The sequence below is a fragment of the Medicago sativa genome, chromosome 3 (assembly GCF_051527215.1).
Source record: "Medicago sativa cultivar Bolivia chromosome 3, Bolivia_mono, whole genome shotgun sequence".
NCBI lineage: Eukaryota > Viridiplantae > Streptophyta > Magnoliopsida > Fabales > Fabaceae > Medicago > Medicago sativa.
Window position 1 is genome coordinate 37,179,884 of NC_140751.1, and position 21,291 is coordinate 37,201,174.

The 21,291-nt window shown below is 35.8% G+C and overlaps 2 protein-coding genes across 2 annotated transcripts; both read left to right on the plus strand.

Moving 5' to 3' along the window:
- The first annotated feature begins 18,282 nt into the window (after positions 1-18,282).
- Positions 18,283-19,670, plus strand: LOC146937437 (uncharacterized). The gene is made up of 4 exons (XM_085751742.1): positions 18,283-18,522; positions 18,873-19,140; positions 19,222-19,318; positions 19,419-19,670. The coding sequence occupies exons 1-4, from the start codon at positions 18,502-18,504 to the stop codon at positions 19,597-19,599; spliced, it is 567 nt and encodes a 188-aa protein (XP_085607868.1). The 5' UTR covers positions 18,283-18,501; the 3' UTR covers positions 19,600-19,670.
- A 136-nt stretch (positions 19,671-19,806) lies between these two features.
- Positions 19,807-21,233, plus strand: LOC146937438 (uncharacterized). Its single transcript, XM_085751743.1, has 4 exons — positions 19,807-20,101; positions 20,215-20,332; positions 20,450-20,641; positions 20,731-21,233. Exons 3-4 carry the CDS (start codon positions 20,579-20,581, stop codon positions 20,971-20,973), a joined length of 306 nt encoding a protein of 101 aa, XP_085607869.1. The 5' UTR covers positions 19,807-20,101; positions 20,215-20,332; positions 20,450-20,578; the 3' UTR covers positions 20,974-21,233.
- The last annotated feature ends 58 nt before the right edge of the window (positions 21,234-21,291 follow it).

Below are 21,291 nucleotides of genomic sequence, written 5' to 3' on the forward strand. Positions count from 1 at the left end.
AAGATTTAGCTTGTGAATCACTCAATTCTATTGAAATCTTATTAGCACATAGTCTTAACATTTTGTCATAATGTATGATTGTTCAAAGCATATTTCCAATTAGTCAAAATATTTCAAAACGCTTTCGCTAAAACTCAGTAAATTTTTCAAACCGCTATTCACTCTTCTTTATCGCGCATAGACCAACATGATGATGTGTTAAGTTTTGATTGGTTGTGACCAATTGCAATTTCTAGGTCACGTGACCATATAAGAATTGCTTTTGTATAGGAAGGTTGGGAGCTCCTTTCCTCTACCATTCTATTTCTTTAATTAATTTTTATTTGTATTTTAATCGATAAGCTAACTTTTACTTTGTTTAAAAAAAAAAACACATGTGGCATATGAGTAGTTAAATTTGGTGTTCATGTTGACCTGATTAAATCAATGGGGAGCAGCACTTTTATAAAATAGGCTAAAGTTGGGAGGTTAAAATACAATTTTGAAAGCTAGGGGTCAAAATCGTCGGTTTGTGAAAGACTACAAGTTTAGGGCAAAAGTGCGATTTATCAACAAATTGAAAATGACCCTATAAAAATAAAAACACACATTTTAACCTTGTAATTTTAGATTCTTCCTATTCTTGACCCTGTAATATACGCAAAGTCTAAAAAGTATCCTAGACATTGAATTTTTCAGGATTTTTTTACAAAAATGTTTAGGACGTTAAAATATAGGCCGCAAAGTCTAGAAAGTGTCCTAGAGGTTGATTTTTAACGACTTTTTTTTGCATACATGTTTAGAACGTTAAAATATGATTTTCCACAACAACAAAAAAAAATCGACAAAGGAATGGTTAATTATGAAATTAAACTCCTTAAACAATTCATAATTAATACGTCTCTCGTTTTTTTACAAACGTCTCTCGTTTAAAAACTCCAAAATTTCAGGGGGAAGGTTCTTATCTTGTTCTAACCATGGCTACAAAATGTGTAAATGAAATTTGACCCGTGAGTATATGTTTACTCATAAGAAAATTGGAGTTTTGCACGTTTTGGTTGAAAAATAAAAATAAATCGAGGTTTCTTCAAAATACTAAGAAATCCGAACTTCAAGGGCTATTTTTGGAAATTTTACAGGGTGTCTGAGAGTTCCATAGGGTGGAAAAAGTAATAATCTTATTTTATCTCACCCAAACCGAAGTATCATATATGGTTTGGGTCTTGGGTTGACCAAACCCAACCCAAACCGGCCCACGTACACCCCTAGGTTTAGCCTCTTATAAGAGCGGTTATGCTCACCACTTTGGCAGAAGTAGTGAGGACCAACGGCGCTTCTATCAAGATCACTCTCTCTCGCTGCATTTCTTGCATTTGTATAGAGCTTAAAATTCACTTCTTCTCTATCTATTCATCACCCATTCATATAAAGATATATTCGACATATATTATTAAGCTATTGATTTGACTATGATGATATTCTAAAGATACAGGGATACATAAATTGTGAATTTTCTCTACTCATGTTGTTTTCTCTTATATATGCGAAAAAATTCCATGTTATTAATATTTTTCTGTCCCCGTTGTTTTTTATTTTTGAGTTTACTTTCACCTATTGATTTTGTGTTGTTTTTCTCCACTAGATCTATGAGCGTCAAACCAAAACTCAATTCATGGAGTATCATCACAATTATGAATGAATGGAAATCGCCAATGATGTCTTATATTTCTTCTTCTTCTCTGATGTTTTATGTTTTTATCATTTTTATGATAATTCTCAACGAGTGTGATTTCTCTGATTAAATATGGGTAAAATGTGGGCATAAATGATGAGATGATTCTGTCTTGTTTCAAAAGGTAATAATCATGAACGTTTTATATTTTGACCTTGGTATTTACTGCTATAGTTGATTTTGAATTGATTGTTTTTATTTTGATCATTTAATGTTGTGTATTTCTTATTTGAATTTGCAAGTTATTTCATCCGTTTACATGAAAAGATAGAAGATAGAAGCAACATATTAAATAAATGGACTCAATCTAATCTATTAACCAGTTGTATTGTGATCCCAGTCTCTGTATCTCTTTGTTTAAATTTATTTTAATTTTCATTTTGCCGAAAAGAAAAAAAAAAGGATGAAATAACGAGTGGATGATTGTTGCATTGATGAACAAAATTACCACTCTCTGATTGTGATAGTTGTCCTTTAGCTTTTCATCAAAATTGTTTGGATAAAAAAGCATGTTCCTTGTGGTTATGTTGGGTGTTTATTTTAGTTTATTTTCATTGATATGTTTTATTTATTAGTTTCTCATTATGATTTTTATTAGTATATCGTTTGTTAAGAATGATATGATATCTTCTCAAACTATTATTGTCAACAATGTTTAATGAATATTATGATTATATATCTTGCTACTAAGGTGCTTAAGTTAGCTGGAATGCAGCTCGTGACAACAAGAAAACCAGGATCATCTTGAGGGATTTTGTTGGCTATAAGGAATAATAAGGAGCTTCGAAAGTTGTTGGTTGGTGTTACCATTGCTCATGGTGGTGTTCTTCCTAATCGTCAACCCTATGCTTTTGCCAAAGATGACTGGAAAAAGCTGCAACTGCTAGCAAGACCCCATCTAAGACCATCAAACATACCAAGGAGGCTTAGATAGATGTCTTTAGATTCTAGTTTTGGTGTGCAAGCATATCTTATGTAGCATATGTATAAAGGATATCAAGCTCTGTGATCAAGATGGTTTAATTCAATAAAAAATTATGAAACACTAACTATAGTAAGACTCCATCCAAGGTTATCAAATCTCTCAAGGAGGCTTAAATATATGTCTTTGTATTCCCGGTTTGGTGTGCAAGCATATCTTATGTAACATAAATAATACATGTATACAATATACCAAGCTCTTCGATTCTGATGGTTTAGTTTGATAAAAGAAATTATGAAACACTAACTATAGTAAGTTTATTTTAACAATTGAAGTGCATATGTTTTATCATCACTTATGTATAACATAAAACTGTTTAGTTTTGGTTGTTCACTTTCTAAAAGATATATTAATAAATTAAGAAATTGATCAATACTACTAGCCAGTAGTGTGAAGATATGCTTTCTGATTTTCTATAACCTTTTCAAAAGGCCATAAGTTGAATCCATATATTGAAATAGTGAATGTAATCACCCAAAGGTTTCGACATTCTTCCTTTTCACAACTTCATCGACACTACTAACGAAATAGCAACCTTCAATTCCCGCGTCATAACTCAATGCTTTCATCTCATCCGTATAATCACTCTCTTCATTCCTCCTCTCTTTCAAATCTCATTTCGCTCCAACAAGGTGTGAAATATTTGATAAGAGTCTCACATTTAATAATAGTTGACCTAAACATGTGTTTAGATCATGAGGGGTGTGCTAAAGTTAGTGTTTTTCAACACTGTTTCGCACACACGAGGCGTGTGGCAGCCAGCACACTCAGGGTGTGTGGCTTATACTTTTGGTGCCTTTTACCTTTTTCTTCGTCTTTGTTAGTGTTATCTCCCTCCAAACTTGTTGTAGGATTTGAGACAAATTTTTCCGAACTTGTAATCTCTTCTGAGGTCTCTTTGAATCTTCACTTCATGTTTTCCCAATTCTTCATGAGGTGTCTTACTTTGCCAAATTACTTTATTTTTTCAATAAAATACTTACAAAATACCTAAGAATTGCTTGGTTTAGGGAAGAATTATAATTACATGACTCGATAAGAAAACATCTCTTAAACCAGGAATAACTTTCCTAAAACTCTTCTTATTTGAGTCAAATCATTACTAAAATGACTGAAAAATACGCTGATAATAACGTAAGAGGACCTATCATCATTGAGTCAAGCAATGAAACATAGGATAATATTAGTTTTTATTCTATATACAGGCCGCCTATTTTCCATGAACCAAGGTAGTATTGAGGGTGAGCATGTGTAATAGAAAATACTCAATGCTCACATTGGCGAATGTCTAAGTAGTCTTCATCTTACATGTCTCTTAAGCCATGATATTATAAACTATATGATTACACCTAGACAAAATTATTATCTTTAGGTGAAACACATGTATATGATTACACGTACTCCAACATATTCAGTATTCAGATAGAGAAAGACACCCACCCTTGTTTTTATTGGAAGGTAGACGAAAAGCCTCTATGAAATTTTATAGGGATGAGAGAAATTTCCATATAAAGTTTGAGATAGATTTAGAAATAACAAAGATAAGGTCGATGTCTAAGCCACATATGATGCTCGAACAATTGATGAAGTGGAAGCCTACGTAGTGGAAGCTGAAGAGACAACAAAGGAGGCATTGGGTGCAGAAGCAGATGCAATACGAATGTGGTGGAAGCTTTTGCAGAAGCTTCAATGAAAACACTAAAGGGGAGAAACATCTTCAAAGACGACACATCTCATATTTTCCTTCCTTTGTAATACTATAACTTACTACATTAATATGATAGAAAGATTATTTTGGGCTTAATTAATCATTTGGTCCCTTAACTTAATTCTTTTTTTTCGAATTGGTCCCCTAACTATTAAATGTTTCAAAATGGTCCTTTATCTTTGTTTTAATCATCAATTTGGTCCTATTTTATTACTACCTCCGTTCCTTTTTAATTGTCACATTTTGACATTTTACACATACCAAGACAATAAATAAATGTTACTACTTTTGATACAATTTTGATACAATAATTTATACTTTCACCATAATGACCTTATTCATTTAATATCTTCTTTCATATACTTCTCTCTCCACAATAAATAACTAAGGGTAATAATGGTAAAACAACATTTAATGTTGCATTGAACTTTGAAAGTGACAGTTAAATTAAAACAAAAGATTTCTCTAAAAGTGACACTTAAAAAGGAACAGAGGGAGTAATTTTAAACTCCTTAAAAAGAAGACCGTTGGATAAAGGAGGTCCATCAGATCTAATGTGTTGGAACAAAATGTGTTTAACAATGAACATTAAAGAGTTTTGTTGATAACAAGGTATTAAAAATTGTAAATTGGACTAGCTAATATTTGTTCAAGTGTACAAGACCATAGTTAAAAATGTACATCATATAAAGGTTCTGAAGAACAAAAAGAGAGCTATGGACTAAAGAAAAGGAAGCTTAAAAGCATCTGAAAAGAAGTGCATCTGAAGTCATAAGTGCTCATGAAGAATGATGACGTCATCAGAAGCTGAAGATCATCAGAAGCTGAAAGTCATCAGAAGCTGAAAGTCATCAGAAGCTGAAGATCATCAGAAGCTGAAAGTCATCAGAAGCTGAAGATCATCAGAAGTTGAAAGTCATCAGAAGCAAATAGTTCATAAGCGACTTCATCAGAAGCTGAAGCTCATCAGAAGCTGATTATCACCACAAGCTGAAGATTCAAAGATCAACACTTCAAAAGCTGTCCATTGGATTCGAAAACAGTGCAGAAGACTAGTGGATGGTTGCAACGGTCATTTTGGTGAAGATTTGAAGGCTTTGGAACCTTATCTTCAAAAAGCGTTGACATTGTACTTTGTACGAACTGTACAACCACCTTCTCCATTACTCTGTTTTGTGTCCACGCTACAGGACAAGAAAACAGCTCCAGAATAACAGCTTGCCTGCAAAGATGTTCCTTCACAATGGGAATGGATTTCAAATTGGTTCTTCATAGGACAACAACCAAATCAGGCAAAAGATCATTGGTGAAAGATCAAGCTTCAACAACGACTCTTTGATGTGCTGGAAATTTCACAACGTCTCTTTCACACCTCTATATAAAGGAGTGAAGACTTAGAGTTTTGGTAATGTTGAACGAAAGACTCACAACATTTATACAAGTGTCAAACCTCTGCTGAAATTGTTCTGCATTCACTTAGAATTTCTGTGTCTCAAAGTTTCATCTTAGAAATTCTTAAGTTATTGAGTTTGTATCTGATTTGTATTGTGAGCACCTCTGATTGTATATCAAGTGTTCAACCTTAAACAATTTTCTGTGTAATTTTGTTTAGTTAGAAGTCTCTTGCAGTTGTGCTTGAGCAGGGAAGTCTCTTGATTGTGTTCTTGAGCATAGGAAGACTCTTGCAAAGTGTGCTTGAGCAAAGGAAGTCTCTTGCAGGTGTGCTTGAGCAATTGTAATCAGATATTACTCTTAGTGAAATCTCCTTGGAAGTGCAAGGGGGACTGGACTACTTCCGGATTGTGGAAGGAACCAGTATAATTGCTTTATGTCTTTCTTCTTCTCTCTCTCTGTTTTATTCCGTTGCGTTCAGATTCTGATTATCACTTCAGAAGTTGTTTCACTTAGCTTCTGATCAGTGTGTTCAGTTTTAGGAGAAATGAAGAATTTTTTCAAAACACAATTCAACCCCCCTTCTTGTGTTTTTCTCACCTTCAATTGGTATCTAGAGCCTTGGTTCTGTTGATAACACCTAACAGTGTAACAGTCCAAGATCTGAGAAAAACATGTCTACTGAATCTTCTACTTCTGGTCAAACTAGCTATAATAATGTTTCACATGATTATTGTGACAGTAAGAAATCCAGTGTTGGGAAGATTCCAAAGTTCAACGGAGATGCTGAAGAATTTTCTTGGTGGAAAACCAACTTCTATAGTTATATCATGAGCTTAGACGAAGAACTATGGGATATACTAGAAGAAGGAGTTGGTGGCTTAGTTCTAGATGAAGAAGGAGCTGCTGTTGATAGAAAGAAACATACTCATGAGTTGAAGAAACTCTACAAGAAGCATCATATTATCAAAGGAGCACTTGTCACTGCTATTCCTAAAGCAGAATATATGAAGATGAGTGACAAGTCCACTGCTAAAGCTATGTTTGCTTCTCTCTGTTCAAACTATGAAGGCAGCAAGAAGGTCAAAGAAACAAAGGCTCTCATGCTTGTACATCAGTATGAGTTATTCAAGATGAAGGATGATGAAACTATTGAGGAGATGTACTCTAGGTTTCAAACCTTAGTCTCTGGGCTACAAATTCTAAAGAAGAGCTATGTTGCTTCTGACCATGTGAGCAAGATACTCAGAAGCTTGCCTGCAAGATGGAGACCAAAGGTGACTGCCATTGAGGAAGCTAAAGATTTAAACACTTTAAGTGTCGAAGATCTTGTTAGTTCTCTCAAAGTTCATGAGTTAAGTCTTAATGAACATGAGTCTACTAAGAAGAGTAAATCAATAGATCTTCCATCCAAAGGCAAGTCATCAAGAGCTTTCAAAGTGGTTGAATCTGAAGAGGAAGAACAATCAAGTTCAGATTCTGAACGAGATGCTGCTGAAATGGTCATGCTCTCAAACAGACTTCAGTATCTAACCAAGAAGAACAGAAAGGTTCTAACCAGAAGGAGCAACTCCAGAAGCTCAAGGAAAGAAGATCAGAAGGGATGCTTCAATTGTAAGAAGCTTGGACACTTCATTGCTGAATGCCCTGATCTTCAGAAGGAGAAATCTAAGGACAAGTCAAAGAAGTCAACATTCAAACCAAGCAAATTCAAGAAGCAGATCAAGCAGAGTTTAATGGCAACCTGGGATGATTTGGGAAGTGAATCTGGATCTGATAAAGAGGAAGCTGATGAAGATGCAAAGGTAGCGGTTGGGTTAGTTGCCACAGCAACTTGAGAAGCTGGATCAGAATCAGATTCTGAAGATGAAAATGAGGTATATTCTAAGATTCCAAGAGATGAACTTGTTGAGTCACTTAAAGAACTTCTTACACATTTTGAAGTAAGAACCAATGAGTTGAAGGATTTAATAGAAAAATATGCTGATTTGGTAAAACAGCAAAAATCAACTCTATTGGATCTGAAAGCTTCTGAACAAGGACTTAGGGGCTTTGACTTCATGTGTAAAACTTATGAAGATCAGCTCAGGTTCTTATGTCAGAAGCTACATGAAAAGTGTAATGAAAAACCTTTAAGCAACCATGAAATTGCTCTTGAAGATTTTATCATATCTGGCATTGACAGAAGTAGAGTGGCTTCTATGATCTATAGCATTTACAGAAACAATGGCAAAGAGATTGGTTTTTCATGAGGGAAACCAAATGAAATCAATCTCAAAGCATGTTGTGAATGCATCAAGGAAGGATTGAAAACCTTCTTTGTACCTGAAGGTGCTAAGTTGGAAACTGTTGTTCAATCAGAACCTAAAGCTTCTAGCTCTAAGGCTAAGATCACCTCAAAGCCAAAGAACTCTAAGCCAAAGGCTATGATCAAATCTGATTCTAAGACTTCAAAGATCAGGATCCTGAAAAGATCAGAACCTATTCCTCAGAGTCTGGTGAAACCAAAATCTGAGGTTCTGAAGTCCAAGTTTCAGAAGAAGACAGTTACTGCTTCTGAAGTACCAAAACCTAAGGTGATGGTTAATCAGAAGCAATTCAACTCACAACACAAGGTACAGGAAGTGAAGAGTAAAGCATCAAGTACTAACCTTTCAGGACCCATAGAACAATGGGTACCTAAATCTGAAAATGTTAATGATGCAAGTATGTCTAAGAGCAGTGTCAAAGCAAAGATCATGGTACCTAGACAGCGGTTGCTTAAGACACATGACAGGAGAAAAGTCCAGCTTCTCAGCCTAACAATGAAGGAAGGAGGAAGTGTGAAATTTGGAGGCAACCAATCTGGCAAGATCATAGGTACATGAACTATTGGTAATTCCTCTACCTCAATTAATAATGTATGGTTGGTAGATGGTCTTGAACATAACCTTTTGAGCATTAGTCAATTTTGTGATAATTGTTATGATGTGCTTTTTGAGAAAACCAACTGTACTGTAATCAACAAGGAAGACAAATCCATTGTGTTCAAGGAGGTGATCAGAAGGTGATTTGCCTTCTATCAGTGAATGATAAGAAATGGATGTGGCACAGAAGGTTGGGACATGCTAACTGGAGATTAATCTCTAAGCTTAGTAAGTTACAACTTGTCAAAGGGCTACCAGACATTGACTATCATTCAGATGCACTCTGTGGTGCATGTCAGAGAGGGAAAATTGTGAAATCATCTTTTAAAACCAAAGACATTGTTTCAACCTCCAGACCCTTGGAACTACTCCATATTGATTTATTTGGACCAGTTAGTACTGCATCCTTATATGGAAGCAAATATGGATTAGTCATCGTTGATGATTACAGCAGATGAACTTGGGTGAAATTCCTAAAGAGTAAAGATGCTGCTTGTGATGTATTCAGTAGCTTCTGCACTCAAATTCAATCTGAAAAAGAATCAAAGATTTTGAAAGTCAGAAGTGATCATGGTGGAGAATTTGAAAACGAGCCATTTGAAGCTTTTTGTGAAAAACATGGAATTATCCATGAATTCTCTTCTCCTAGAACTCCACAACAAAATGGGGTTGTAGAGAGAAAGAATAGAACTTTACAAGAAATGGCCAGAACCATGATCCATGAAAACAATTTGGCAAAACATTTTTGGGCAGAAGCAGTGAATACAGCATGTTATGTCCAGAACAGGATCTATATTAGACCTATTTTGGAGAAAACAGCATATGAACTCTTTATAGGAAGAAAACCCAATATCTCTTACTTTCATCAATTTGGATGTACTTGTTACATTCTAAATAACAAGCTATACCTAAAGAAATTTGATGCCAAGGCCCAAAGAGGAATCTTTTTAGGTTACTCTGAAAGGTTAAAGGCATACAGAGTGTATAATTCAGAGACACTCTGTGTTGAAGAATCTATGCACGTTAAATTTGATGACAAAGAGCTTGAAGATAAATCTTCAAAGCAAGGTGAAAGTTTTGCATAGATACATGTTCCTGAAGCTACTCCAGAACCTGATCAGATGGTTGAATCTGAAGAAAGTCCAGAAGCTGAACCCACATCAGAAGCACATGATGAAGCTGCTTCTGATGAAGCACAAGATGGCTCACATCAAGAAGATCCTCCCAGAAACACTTTCAACCACAAGTCTTCACATCCTGAGGAGCTAATCATTGGAAACAAAGATAGTCCAAGAAGAACAAGATCATACTTTAGACAAGAAGAATCAGTGATTGGACTGATCTCAATGATTGAACCTACAACAGTTGATGAAGCACTATCAGATGATGGATGGATCTTAGCTATGCAAGAAGAGTTGAATCAATTTCAAAGAAATGATGTGTGGGATCTGGTACCCAAACCTCAGCACAAGAACATTATTGGAACAAAATGGGTATTCAGAAACAAGTTGAATGAGCAAGGAGAAGTAACAAGAAACAAAGCAAGACTTGTTGCACAAGGGTATAGTCAACAAGAAGTCATTAATTACACTGAAATATTTGCTCCGGTTGCAAGATTGGAAGCAATCATGTTACTTCTTTCCTATGCAGTTAATCATGGCATAATATTATATCAAATGGATGTCAAGAGTGCATTTCTTAATGGTGTCATAGAAGAAGAAGTGTATGTCAAGCAACCTCCTGGATTTGAGGATATTAATTATCCTGACCATGTTTTTAAACTGAAGAAATCACTATATGGCTTGAAACAAGCTCCCAGAGCTTGGTATGATAGACTAAGTAATTTCTTAATCAAAAATGATTTTAAAAGAGGACAGGTTGATACAACACTCTTCAGAAGGACCCTTGGGAAAGATATTCTTATTGTGCAGATATATGTTGATGATATAATATTTGGTTCTACTAATACATCTCTTTGCAAGGAATTCTCTAAGTTAATGCAGGATGAATTTGAAATGAGCATGATGGGAGAGCTGAAGTTCTTCCTGTACAGAGGTATGATTGGTTCTTTGTTATACATCACTGCATCTAGGTCATATATTTTATTCAGTGTATGCTTGTGTGCAAGATTCCAATCAGATCCTAGAGAATCTCATATGACTGCTGTCAAGAGAATCTTCAGGTATTTGAAAGGAACAACTAATCTTGGACTCCTTTATAGGAAATCCTTAGATTATAAGCTAATTGGATTTTGTGATGCTGATTATGCTGGTGATAGGATTGAAAGAAAGTCAACCAGTGGCAATTGTCAATTTCTGGGTGATAATCTTATACCCTGGGCTAGCAAAAGACAAACAACTATTGCTATGTCTACAGCAGAAGCAGAATACATTTCAGCTGCAAGTTGTTGTACACAACTACTTTGGATGAAACATCAGTTGGAAGACTATCAGATAATTGCTAACAGTATTCCCATTTATTGTGATAATACTGCTGCTATTTGTTTGTCTAAAAATCCAATTTTGCATTCAAGAGCTAAGCATATTGAAATCAAACACCATTTTATCAGAGATTATGTTCAAAAAGGAATTTTAGATATACAATTCATTGATACTGAGAATCAATGGGTTGATATATTTACTAAGCCTTTAACTGTTGAAAGGTTTAATTTTATAAAGAAAAATTTGAACATGCACTTTGTGTCTGATTAAATGTTTGCTTGCTCCTGAATAGGATTTTAGGTTCTGAAGTTAGTTCAGAAGCAGTAGTCCATCAGAAGCTCTTTATTGAGGTTCTGAGGAAAACTCGCTTCTGATGATGACGTCAGTATCTGAAGTCCAGAAGCTGGATTTTATGCTTCTGAATAGTAGAGTTAGTGGAAACGTTGGGAGTTACTTTCTATAGTAACTTCTGGCCCACTAACTTGGTAGTTACTCTGAAAGTTTCTGAAGTGGCCTGTCTGTATTGGTGTATAACTAAAAAGGGCAATGATGATTTAATAGCTTTGAAAAGTACTTTCACGCGCCCCCAGTTTGTCATTAATGTTATGTTTGTTTGTCTCTTTTGAATTGCAATCGTTTTTGCTCTTAACACTTTGTCAATTCACACACTACTCACTTCACAAACAAACACTTTGCTTTCAAACCTCTTGCGAAGTAAGCGCAATTTTCTCAACCCTAGAACCCTAAAAGTTTCATCTTCATCTCCAATCAAATGGCATCATCAAGCTCGCATCAAGAAGCTCCAGAATCTATTTATGACTACAGAGGAAGAAGCATGAAACTAGAAGAATGGGAACTGCTGGTTCAAATAGAAAATCCAGTAGATTTTGCATCTCTAGCATTTCATACGTGTTGGATCAGAAACTACTACGAAGTGCAAGGTCTTGTGCCATAATTCAAAATGTTGAATGGACCAACATACGAAGCTATAGTTAGGCACTTCTGGGTGAGAGCTAAGGTATTCGACAAAGAAGCATCTATAACTGAAGAAAGGCAAATGGTTTTGCTTTATCCAGAACTTGAAGGAAAGACAAGAGAAGAAATGGGACTTGAGCCATTCACTAGTGTTGAAATCAGGTCAAGTATTTGTGGAATTCCAGTAAGGATTGCTGAATGGCAAATAGAAGTTGTACTTGGTGTAGAAGCTTCTGGAAAATACTCTGGAATTGATCTTTCAAGTGCTGCTGAAGAATGCATTTGGAAAGACAAAGCTAATTTGGTTATATACAATTCCATAAAGGAAGGAAAATATGCTGACTTAAACATGGAAAAGAAGATGTTTCTGAAGATTCAGAATGAGAATTTGCTTCCATGTGGTGGAAGTGAGAAACCAAATTTGGCTCAGAAGGTCTTTCTCCAGCACTTCATCAAACAGGAAAAGGTGAATGTGCCAAAATACATGTTCAAGTATCTGATAGAATGTCTGAAAAAGAGCCAGCTACAGGACAGACCCTGGGTTCCTTATGAAAGGCTCTTATCAGAAATATTTTATCAACGAGGAGTCTTGGACAGATTAAGCAATGTTGAAGCCTACACAGATAAGCTGCTCGATACTAAGACTGGGAAGTTCATAAACGCTCAGACACTCAAAAATATGAAGCTAATCAGTGAGGTCACCAAGCTTGAAACTGATTTGAATGAATCCAATGCAAAGTCTGATCTCATGAGAGACTTTCCTCCTATCTGCAAGAAGGATCCTCTTGATGTGCAGATGTACTACATCAAGGAGCACTTTGAGGCAACCAACGAAAGAATCAGGTTGGAAGATGTACCTGAGGAGATGTATGGTGGTGCATTGCCACGAGCCAGATGTAGAAAATCAAAGAGGAAGATGACTGTAGAAGAGTATCTGAAGGTGGAAAAATCTGTTAAGAAAGCAAAAGTTGCTTCTGACAAGCTCAAGATTGGTGGTTCCTCAGTACCATCAATTGAAGAAGCTATTGAAGACATGGATTCAAGTTTGATCCTGGATGTTGGTATTGCTCTTGATCAACCTGTAATACCAAAGAAGAAGAGGAAGTTAGCAGTAAGGAGGACCAAGGACTTTCCTCTTGTTACTAAGAAAGCAGGAGCTGCTACTACTGCTTCTGAAGCTATTGTAAAAGCTTTAGAGATTGCTTCTGATCTTCAAGAAATGGTTATGACAGAGGCTTCACAACTTCTTAACATACCTGGTACTGCTGAAGATGATCAGAAGAGGACAGCTGAACATTCAGAACCGGTAATACATGAGATATCCAGTGACTCTCCTTTAACTTCTTTAGAAACCTCATTATCATCATCTTCTGATTCTGATGATGATATACCCATAGGACTCCTTTTTCGAAAACCAGTAAAAAGCCATCCAACATCAACCAAGACCAACACAAAACCCTCTCAGTCAAGCACTTATGAGCCAGTGGGTCATATTATCAATGAAAAGATAGAAGAAATAGCTGAGAGAAGAGACAAAGTCATTGATAGTATTCTTCGCCATCACCCTCAACCTCTCAATATTCAACCCCTCAACATGATTCCACCAGAAAATGTTGAACCTACATCAGAAAAAGGCTCTGAGACAACCCCAGAAGCAGATGCTTCTGAGAAAATTGTTTCAGAAAGCCCCCATTAACAACCATCAGAAACACACAAACCCTACTCACCTCCACAACAACAATCTCCCATAGCGGACATTGACCCCCAACCAAACATTCAAACACAACAAACTTCACCACAACAACCACCAATCAATACTGAAAGTGACCCCCAACTAAACCAACAACCAGAGCAAACCTTACCCAAACCTACTCCAATGGAGATTGACAATCATCAAGTCAATCTCCAAGCCTCAACCTCAAACTCACAAATTAACCTTGACCAACCATCCTTTTCAACTCAATCTGATCATAACCTCACCATTATAACACCTGAACCTGTTCAGGATCTATCTCTGAGTGACTCTGACCAATCCTCAGATCTAGAAATCCTTGAACAACCACCCCTGAACATACTGGAATCTGAGTACATTGATGTTGAGTTACTCAAGATCCTCTCAGAGATGCAGGATCTGGTACAGAACAGAAGGGTAATTGATCTGTCATCAGCCTATGAGGAACAATGGGAATCCTTGCAGAAGAGAGCTACTGATCTGATAGAATCTGTAAGAAGAAAATGCATCAGAATCAAGACTTTTGCTGTAAGGAAGTTTTTGAAGGATATGGAGTTAGCCAAGAAAGGTCCAAGGCTGCTTCTGACAAATGAGCCATTCTACTCAGAAGCTGACTACATGACTAGAGAAGCCAGGATGTTCAAGCTACTAAGACAGCAGATGGCACAGCAACAGCAGGAAGCTAAAGCAAGGGAACTGGAACTTCTTCAGAGGCAACAAGCTCTTGAAGAACTGGTGAAGAAGCAAGCAGAAAAATTGGAGAAGATGATGAAACAACAACAAACCAACCCTTAGTTGCACATCCTAGTGTTTATTTTTTGTTTGTTATTTGTTTTAGCTACTTTAGTTCTTGCTTCTGAACATTTCTTGTTTTACACTTCTTACTGCTTCTGAATTCTTAGTTGGTTCAGATTCATGAATGCCTGGATATTTTTGTTCATATACATATTCATTGCTTTGATTTACTTAGTTATTTATGCTCTGATTATATATTTTTGATAAGATTATAGGTTCTGATTTTTTTTTGCTATACTCTCTTCTTGTTTGAGTTTTTCTCAAATCGTTTGGTCTTTATTGCTTATTTGCTTTTTTGCTAATGACAAAAGGGGGAGTATATGTGATAGTATTTAAAGGCTCTGAGCCCCATTAATAATATTTGAATATTTTGAGAAAACTTCTATCCTTTTGTTTTACCTAAAAATGGGTGTATCAAAAAAGGGGGAGTATCAAATTTCAAATAAAAGTTAATTGAACTTAGGAGGAGCTTACAAACCTCACCTTAAAGACTATCAGACTCAGGGGGAGTTTGAGCTTACAAACCTCAGATTCTGAGCTTGCAAACCTCACAACCCCAAAGTCAACTTGTTAATTAGATTAACAACAATTGATCAATTTTAAATACTATTGTTTGTCATCATCAAAAAGGGGGAGATTGTTGGAACAAAATGTGTTTAACAATGAACCTTAAACAATTTTGATGATAACAAGGTATTAAAAATTGTAAATTGGACTAGCTAATATTTGTTCAAGTGTACAGGACCATAGTTAAAAATGTACATCATATAAAGGTTCTGAAGAACAAAAAGAGAGCTATGGACTAAAGAAAAGGAAGCTTAAAAGCATCTGAAAAGAAGTGCATCTGAAGTCATAAGTGCTCCTGAAGAATGATGACGTCATCAGAAGCTGAAGATCATCAGAAGCTGAAAGTCATCAGAAGCTGAAAGTCATCAGAAGCTGAAAGTCATCAGAAGCTAAAAGTCATCAGAAGCTGAAGACCATCAGAAGCTGAAAGTCATCAGAAGCTGAAGGTCATCAGAAGTTGAAAGTCATCAGAAGCAGATAGTTCAGAAGCGACTTCATCAGAAGCTGAAGCTCATCAGAAGCTGATTATCACCACAAGCTGAAGATTCAAAGATCAACACTTCAAAAGCTATCTATTGGATTCGAAAACACTGCAGAAGACTAGTGGATGGTTGCAACAGTCATTTTGGTGAAGATTTGTTGAAGGCTTTGGAACCTTATCTTCAAAAAGCGTTGACATTTTACTTTGTACGAACTGTACAACCACCTTCTCCACTACTCTGTTTTGTGTCCACGCTACAGGACAAGAAAACAGCTCCAGAATAACAGCTTGCCTGCAAAGATGTTCCTTCACAATGGGAATGGATTTCAAATTGGTTCTTCATAGGACAACAACCAAATCAGGCAAAAGATCATTGGTGAAAGATCAAGCTTCAACAACGACTCTTTGATGTGCTGGCAATTTCACAACGTCTCTTTCACACCTCTATATAAAGGAGTGAAGACTTAGAGTTTTGGTAATGCTGAACGAAAGATTCACAACATTTTTACAAGTGCCAAACCTCTGCTGAAATTGTTCTGCATTCACTTAGAATTTCTGTGTCTCAATGTTTCATCTTAGAAATTCTTAAGTTATTGAGTCTGTATCTGATTTGTATTGTGAGCACCTCTGATTGTATATCAACTGTTCAACCTTAAACAATTTTCTGTGTAATTTTATTTAGTTAGAAGTCTCTTGCAGTTGTGCTTGAGCAGGGAAGTCTCTTGATTGTGTTCTTGAGCATAGGAAGACTCTTGCAAAGTGTGCTTGAGCAAAGGAAGTCTCTTGCAGGTGTGCTTGAGCAATTGTAATCAGATATTACTCTTAGTGAAATCTCCTTGGAAGTGCAAGGGGGACTGAACTACTTCCGGTTTGTGGAAGGAACCGGTATAATTGCTTTGTGTCTTTCTTCTTCTCTCTCTGTTTTATTCCGCTGCGTTCAGATTCTGATTATCACTTCAGAAGCTGTTTCACTTAGCTTCTGATCAGTGTGTTCAGTTTTAGGAGAAACGAAGAATTTTTTCAAAACACAATTCAACCCCCCTTCTTGTGTTTTTCTCACCTTCATAATGGTATATCAGCAACACATAATTTATATTGCTTTCTTCCTCTTCTTCCCCATCTTCATCTTCTTCATATAACCATCATCAACATTCATGAACCAGAAATCCATAAAAATCATCGATTAAACCTAGCAACTAACAAACACAAAAAATTAAAACCAATTGTTTCCCCTCTTTCAGGTTGATTAAGCAAGGCTCGCATGGTTGTCATTTTTTGTATAGCATTTTATTTGCTGAAAAACTTCAATGTTGATAAAAAAGGACAACCTATGTATACTTTTATTTGAAGATCCTACATTATTTTAGTTTCTATTAGCAATCATACAAAATAATAGACTCATGAATTTTCCAACTCAGAAACCGTACCCTTATTTTCTAAAAACTCAACGATTGTTACATGCCATGTACGTGATCTCTAGCAATTTGAAGGTGCTTCTTGAATTGATATTGATTTCACTTGTGAATAGCTGTTTCTTATCCAATTCAATGTTTGTGGGTTCCCCCTCTTCTCTCTTCTCTGTGTTGTCGACAATGGTAGTAGCGGTGTCACTCATGTTGGACGCACATGAAAGCTGAGATACCACCTTTGGTACTTCCTTTATCCCTTAGTTTTGAATTTTGTTCGGGTTCTTCTTCTGGTGTTGATGAAAGAGGGGTAAAAATGCTATTGTTGACTTTTTGGCATCTGAAAGAGGGGAAACAATTGGGTTTGATTTTTTGTATTTGTTGGATGTTGGGTTTGATTCATGATTTTTCTGGGTTTTTGTTTCAAGAATATTGATGATGGTTATATGAAGAAAATGAAGAAGATGAAGATGAGGAAGAAGAGGAAGAAAGCAATATAAATTATGTGTTGGTGATACACCGTTGGATCTGATGACCTCCTTTATCCAACGGTCTTCTTTTAAGAAGTTTAAAATTAATAAAATAGGACCAAATTGATGATTAGAACAAAGATAAAAGACCATTTTGAAACGTTTAATAGTTAGGGGACCAATTCGGAAAAAAAAATTAAGTTAAGGGACCAAATGATTAATTAAGCCGATTATTTTGTATTCAATTTATAAGCAAAATAACATGAAATGAGTTATATATACACACACATGAATAAATTTGGGCATAAAGAACATCTATAATCTTAGCAAGAAAGGGCTTCATCCTCCCAATGTTCAACCCCGATTTAGTGTACACGTGTCATTCTATTATTCCTGGCTTCTCACCTCCGATGCCAGCCAAATTTTTGTGCTACAAGTTAAGAGAGTGTTGCAAAAAAACAAAAAAAAATTGTGAATTTTTCAAATGTACGACAGATACAATGATGGTTTTTTTTTTGTACGGTTTTTAATTTATAGTGTTTTGTTTGAAAAAATCATTGCACGTGATCCGGATTTCGTGGGATTGTAAAGGTACAGATTTTCTTTTGAATTTTTTGTATTTTAGTGTACTCTTAATATTTTTGGCTCCAAACTCAGATATTTTGTTGTCTATATAAACCACTTCAGGTGACCTCATTATTTCATCCAAACAAAACCGTTGTGATCTGTATCTTGCTTAGTGCTAGTTCTCGAATTAAACAGGTTGTGTGCTTAGGTATCATTTTCCCATGGCGAAGATCAAAGGTGTTGATAGGAGGTTTGATTTATTGTCTGATGTTAAGACTGGGAAGGAGAGCTGACGTTTCAAGGTTAGGATACTTCGATTGTGGTCTGTGTCAGCTTTCTTGAATCCTGAGGAAACCAATTCAATTGAGATGGTCTTGGTTGACGAGGAGGTGCGCATCAAGTTATTATTTGCATTTTTATCCTGTTTGATGCTATGTCTTATATTATGTTTGTATTGTTTTGTCAATTTAATCTAATCCAAACAATTCAAGTGGTCTCTTTCATGACTATAAAATAATATTTGCAGGCCTTAAGTTTAAATATAAAATTTATAATGGTAATCAAATCAAGCAATGCTTAAGGTTCATATCACACATGACAAATCCATGCCACTGTTATGTCTATTAGGTTCATATCACACATGACATATAAAATTTAGGGATTTAGTAATTTTATTTTAATTTTGTAGTATATCAAACTTATATTATGTTGGTATTGTTTTAATTTGTTTCATTCGAAGGGTGGAAAAATTCATGCCACTGTTAGAAAGCAGCTGATTTATTTGATTGAGTCCAAGCTGTGCGAAGGCGAGATGTACCAGATGTCACTGTTCTATGTTGCTCCCAGTACTGGTTCTTACAGAACAACTCTTCACCCCCACAAGCTTATTTTTCAGATGAAAACAAAGGTTCAGAAGGGAGGTGAATCTGCTATACCACGCTACGGTCTGAGACCCAGCAGGCTTGATGAAGTCTCCAGTTATGATCGGGATTGCGACTACTTGATTGGTTAGTCGTATAATTCTTTTTAATATTCATGTAAGGTAGTAGACTGGCACTTGAACGTTTTTTTACGAATTCTTGCTGCAGATGTTATCGGTGTCATAACAGGAATGTCTGCTGAGAGGGAGTATATCAGGGACACTAAGATTACAAAGATGGTTGTTATAGAGTTGACGGATGAGAGGTATAGTTAAAAGAAAACTCACGTTTTTATTGTAGTTAGTATTGTTGTGGTTTTATCTGAATACAATAATACAAAATTGTTTAACCTGTTTTCGATGTAGTGGCAAATGTGAGTGCGCTTTCTTTGGTTCTTATGTTGATGAATTGAAAAGGATGATGGAGGATGCTGCTGATACCCTCCCTGTATTGGTTGTTCAGTTTGCCAAGATAAGATATTCAGAGGTAATGAACATTGGAAATACATTCCCGTTGCCCTTTACATGTAGTTACTTCTCTTGCTGATTTGGTTTCTTTACAGACAAAGCATCGATTCAAAATGTCATAAATACTACCCGCATTTTGGTGAACCCTGATATTCCTGAAGTTGCAGCTTTCAAGACCCGATACATAGTTTCTAATGACATTTATGGTTTATATGCAATATAAACTACACCCTGCATATTTCTATTTCAAATTGGTGGTGTTGAAGTTGGTCAATTTCATTTGTTTTCCTTAGTGTTGATGTTCATGGGATGCAAGCCCCTTTTGTGGTTCCTTTGATTGGTTCTCGACCTAAAGCATCCTTGGAAGATGAGTTTCTCAAGATGTACCCGAAGAGAAGCATCTCTCAACTTGCTGACATTGTTGGTGAGGGAAATTTCGTTGTCGGTGGGACTGTTCAGAAGCTGGTTGATGGTCAGGAATGGTGGTATCCTGCATGCAAGTGCCATAAAAGTGTGACGCCTGACTCAGGTTCTTATTATTGCAATGCATGCGCAAGGCATGTTTTCCATATTGTTCCAAGGTTAGCATATTTACTATAATTTGGTTTGTATTGTCCATATTTTGTTGATTTGTTGAATTGTTAATTTGATAATTGTGCAAGTATCAAACATGGATCATTTTTATATTTTTTAGGTTCAAGGTTAAGGTGGAGGTTGGTGATGGTGAGGCAGATGGTACATTTCTTATGTTTGACAATGACATTAGCTACATTGTTTAAAAGTCGTGTGCTACCTTGGTTGCGGCTGCAAAGGTAGTGTCATATTCTAATATATATATATATATATATATATATATATATATATATATGTTTTTTTCTTGCACCAAAGTATGTTGTATATTTTATGTTATGGCAATCATTTTTTTCCAGACCGAGAACGCTGGGTTCTATCCTCCAGAATTTGATTATCTTATTGGAAAGAAAATTCTATTAGTCGTGGACACCAATGTTGTCTCTACCCACGTATCTGATGGCTCATACCGTGTTAAAAGGGCCTGTATGGACTTGCAAGTGATCAAGAAGTTTGATGAAGTTGTAATTGATTGCAATTCTACTCCTGATGTAATGTTTTAATTTTTTTCATCAAGTGTGCTTTTGGTTTTGTTGTACTATTTTGTTGCTTAATCCATGTAGTGTTTTTATTATTTCAGGCCAGCCCAGATGATTCTGGAGACCTATCTGATGATTGTGAGGTTGTCAAAGATTCTCAGTTGTCTGATTCCGTTGATGGAGTGATGGTTACACCTGATAAGGTCCGGAAGGATATTTCCAAGAATATTTCCAAGAGTGATGCATCTATTTCCAAGGTTAAGAGGGATTTGACTAAGGTGTTTGAAGGGATGGATGGTGCGGAGGGGAAAGGGATTCTCAAAGCTGTCAAAATTGAGAAGTAGTCGTGTTAATTGGTGTATTTGTTGAATAAGTTATTATTGTAGTTATGTGCAGTTTGGTTAGGTACCACTGCTTTATGTTGTGTTGTATCCGTCGTTGTGGATTACAAGTCCATTATGTTATTATGCATTATTTCCAAAAGGTGTTGTTCTCTTGACAACAGACCATTTAATTGTAAGTTGTTTGCCAGTTATTATCAGCTATTGTAACCCATGGTGATGTGATCACTGTTCTGATGCTTGGAATAAATGAAGCTCATTATGATAAATTGCAATTGTTGTTATTTAATTTTGAATGATTTATTTTTTTATGATTTCGTG

Coding starts and splice junctions, on each gene's coding strand:
- LOC146937437 (XM_085751742.1), top strand. CDS start 18,502: ATGGTCTTGGTTGACGAGGAG. Junction 19,141..19,221: donor GGATTGCGACTACTTGATTG/GTTAGTCGTATA, acceptor TTCTTGCTGCAG/ATGTTATCGGTGTCATAACA. Junction 19,319..19,418: donor ATAGAGTTGACGGATGAGAG/GTATAGTTAAAA, acceptor TTTTCGATGTAG/TGGCAAATGTGAGTGCGCTT.
- LOC146937438 (XM_085751743.1), top strand. CDS start 20,579: ATGGACTTGCAAGTGATCAAGAAGTTTGATGAAGTTGTAATTGATTGC. Junction 20,642..20,730: donor ATTGCAATTCTACTCCTGAT/GTAATGTTTTAA, acceptor TTATTATTTCAG/GCCAGCCCAGATGATTCTGG.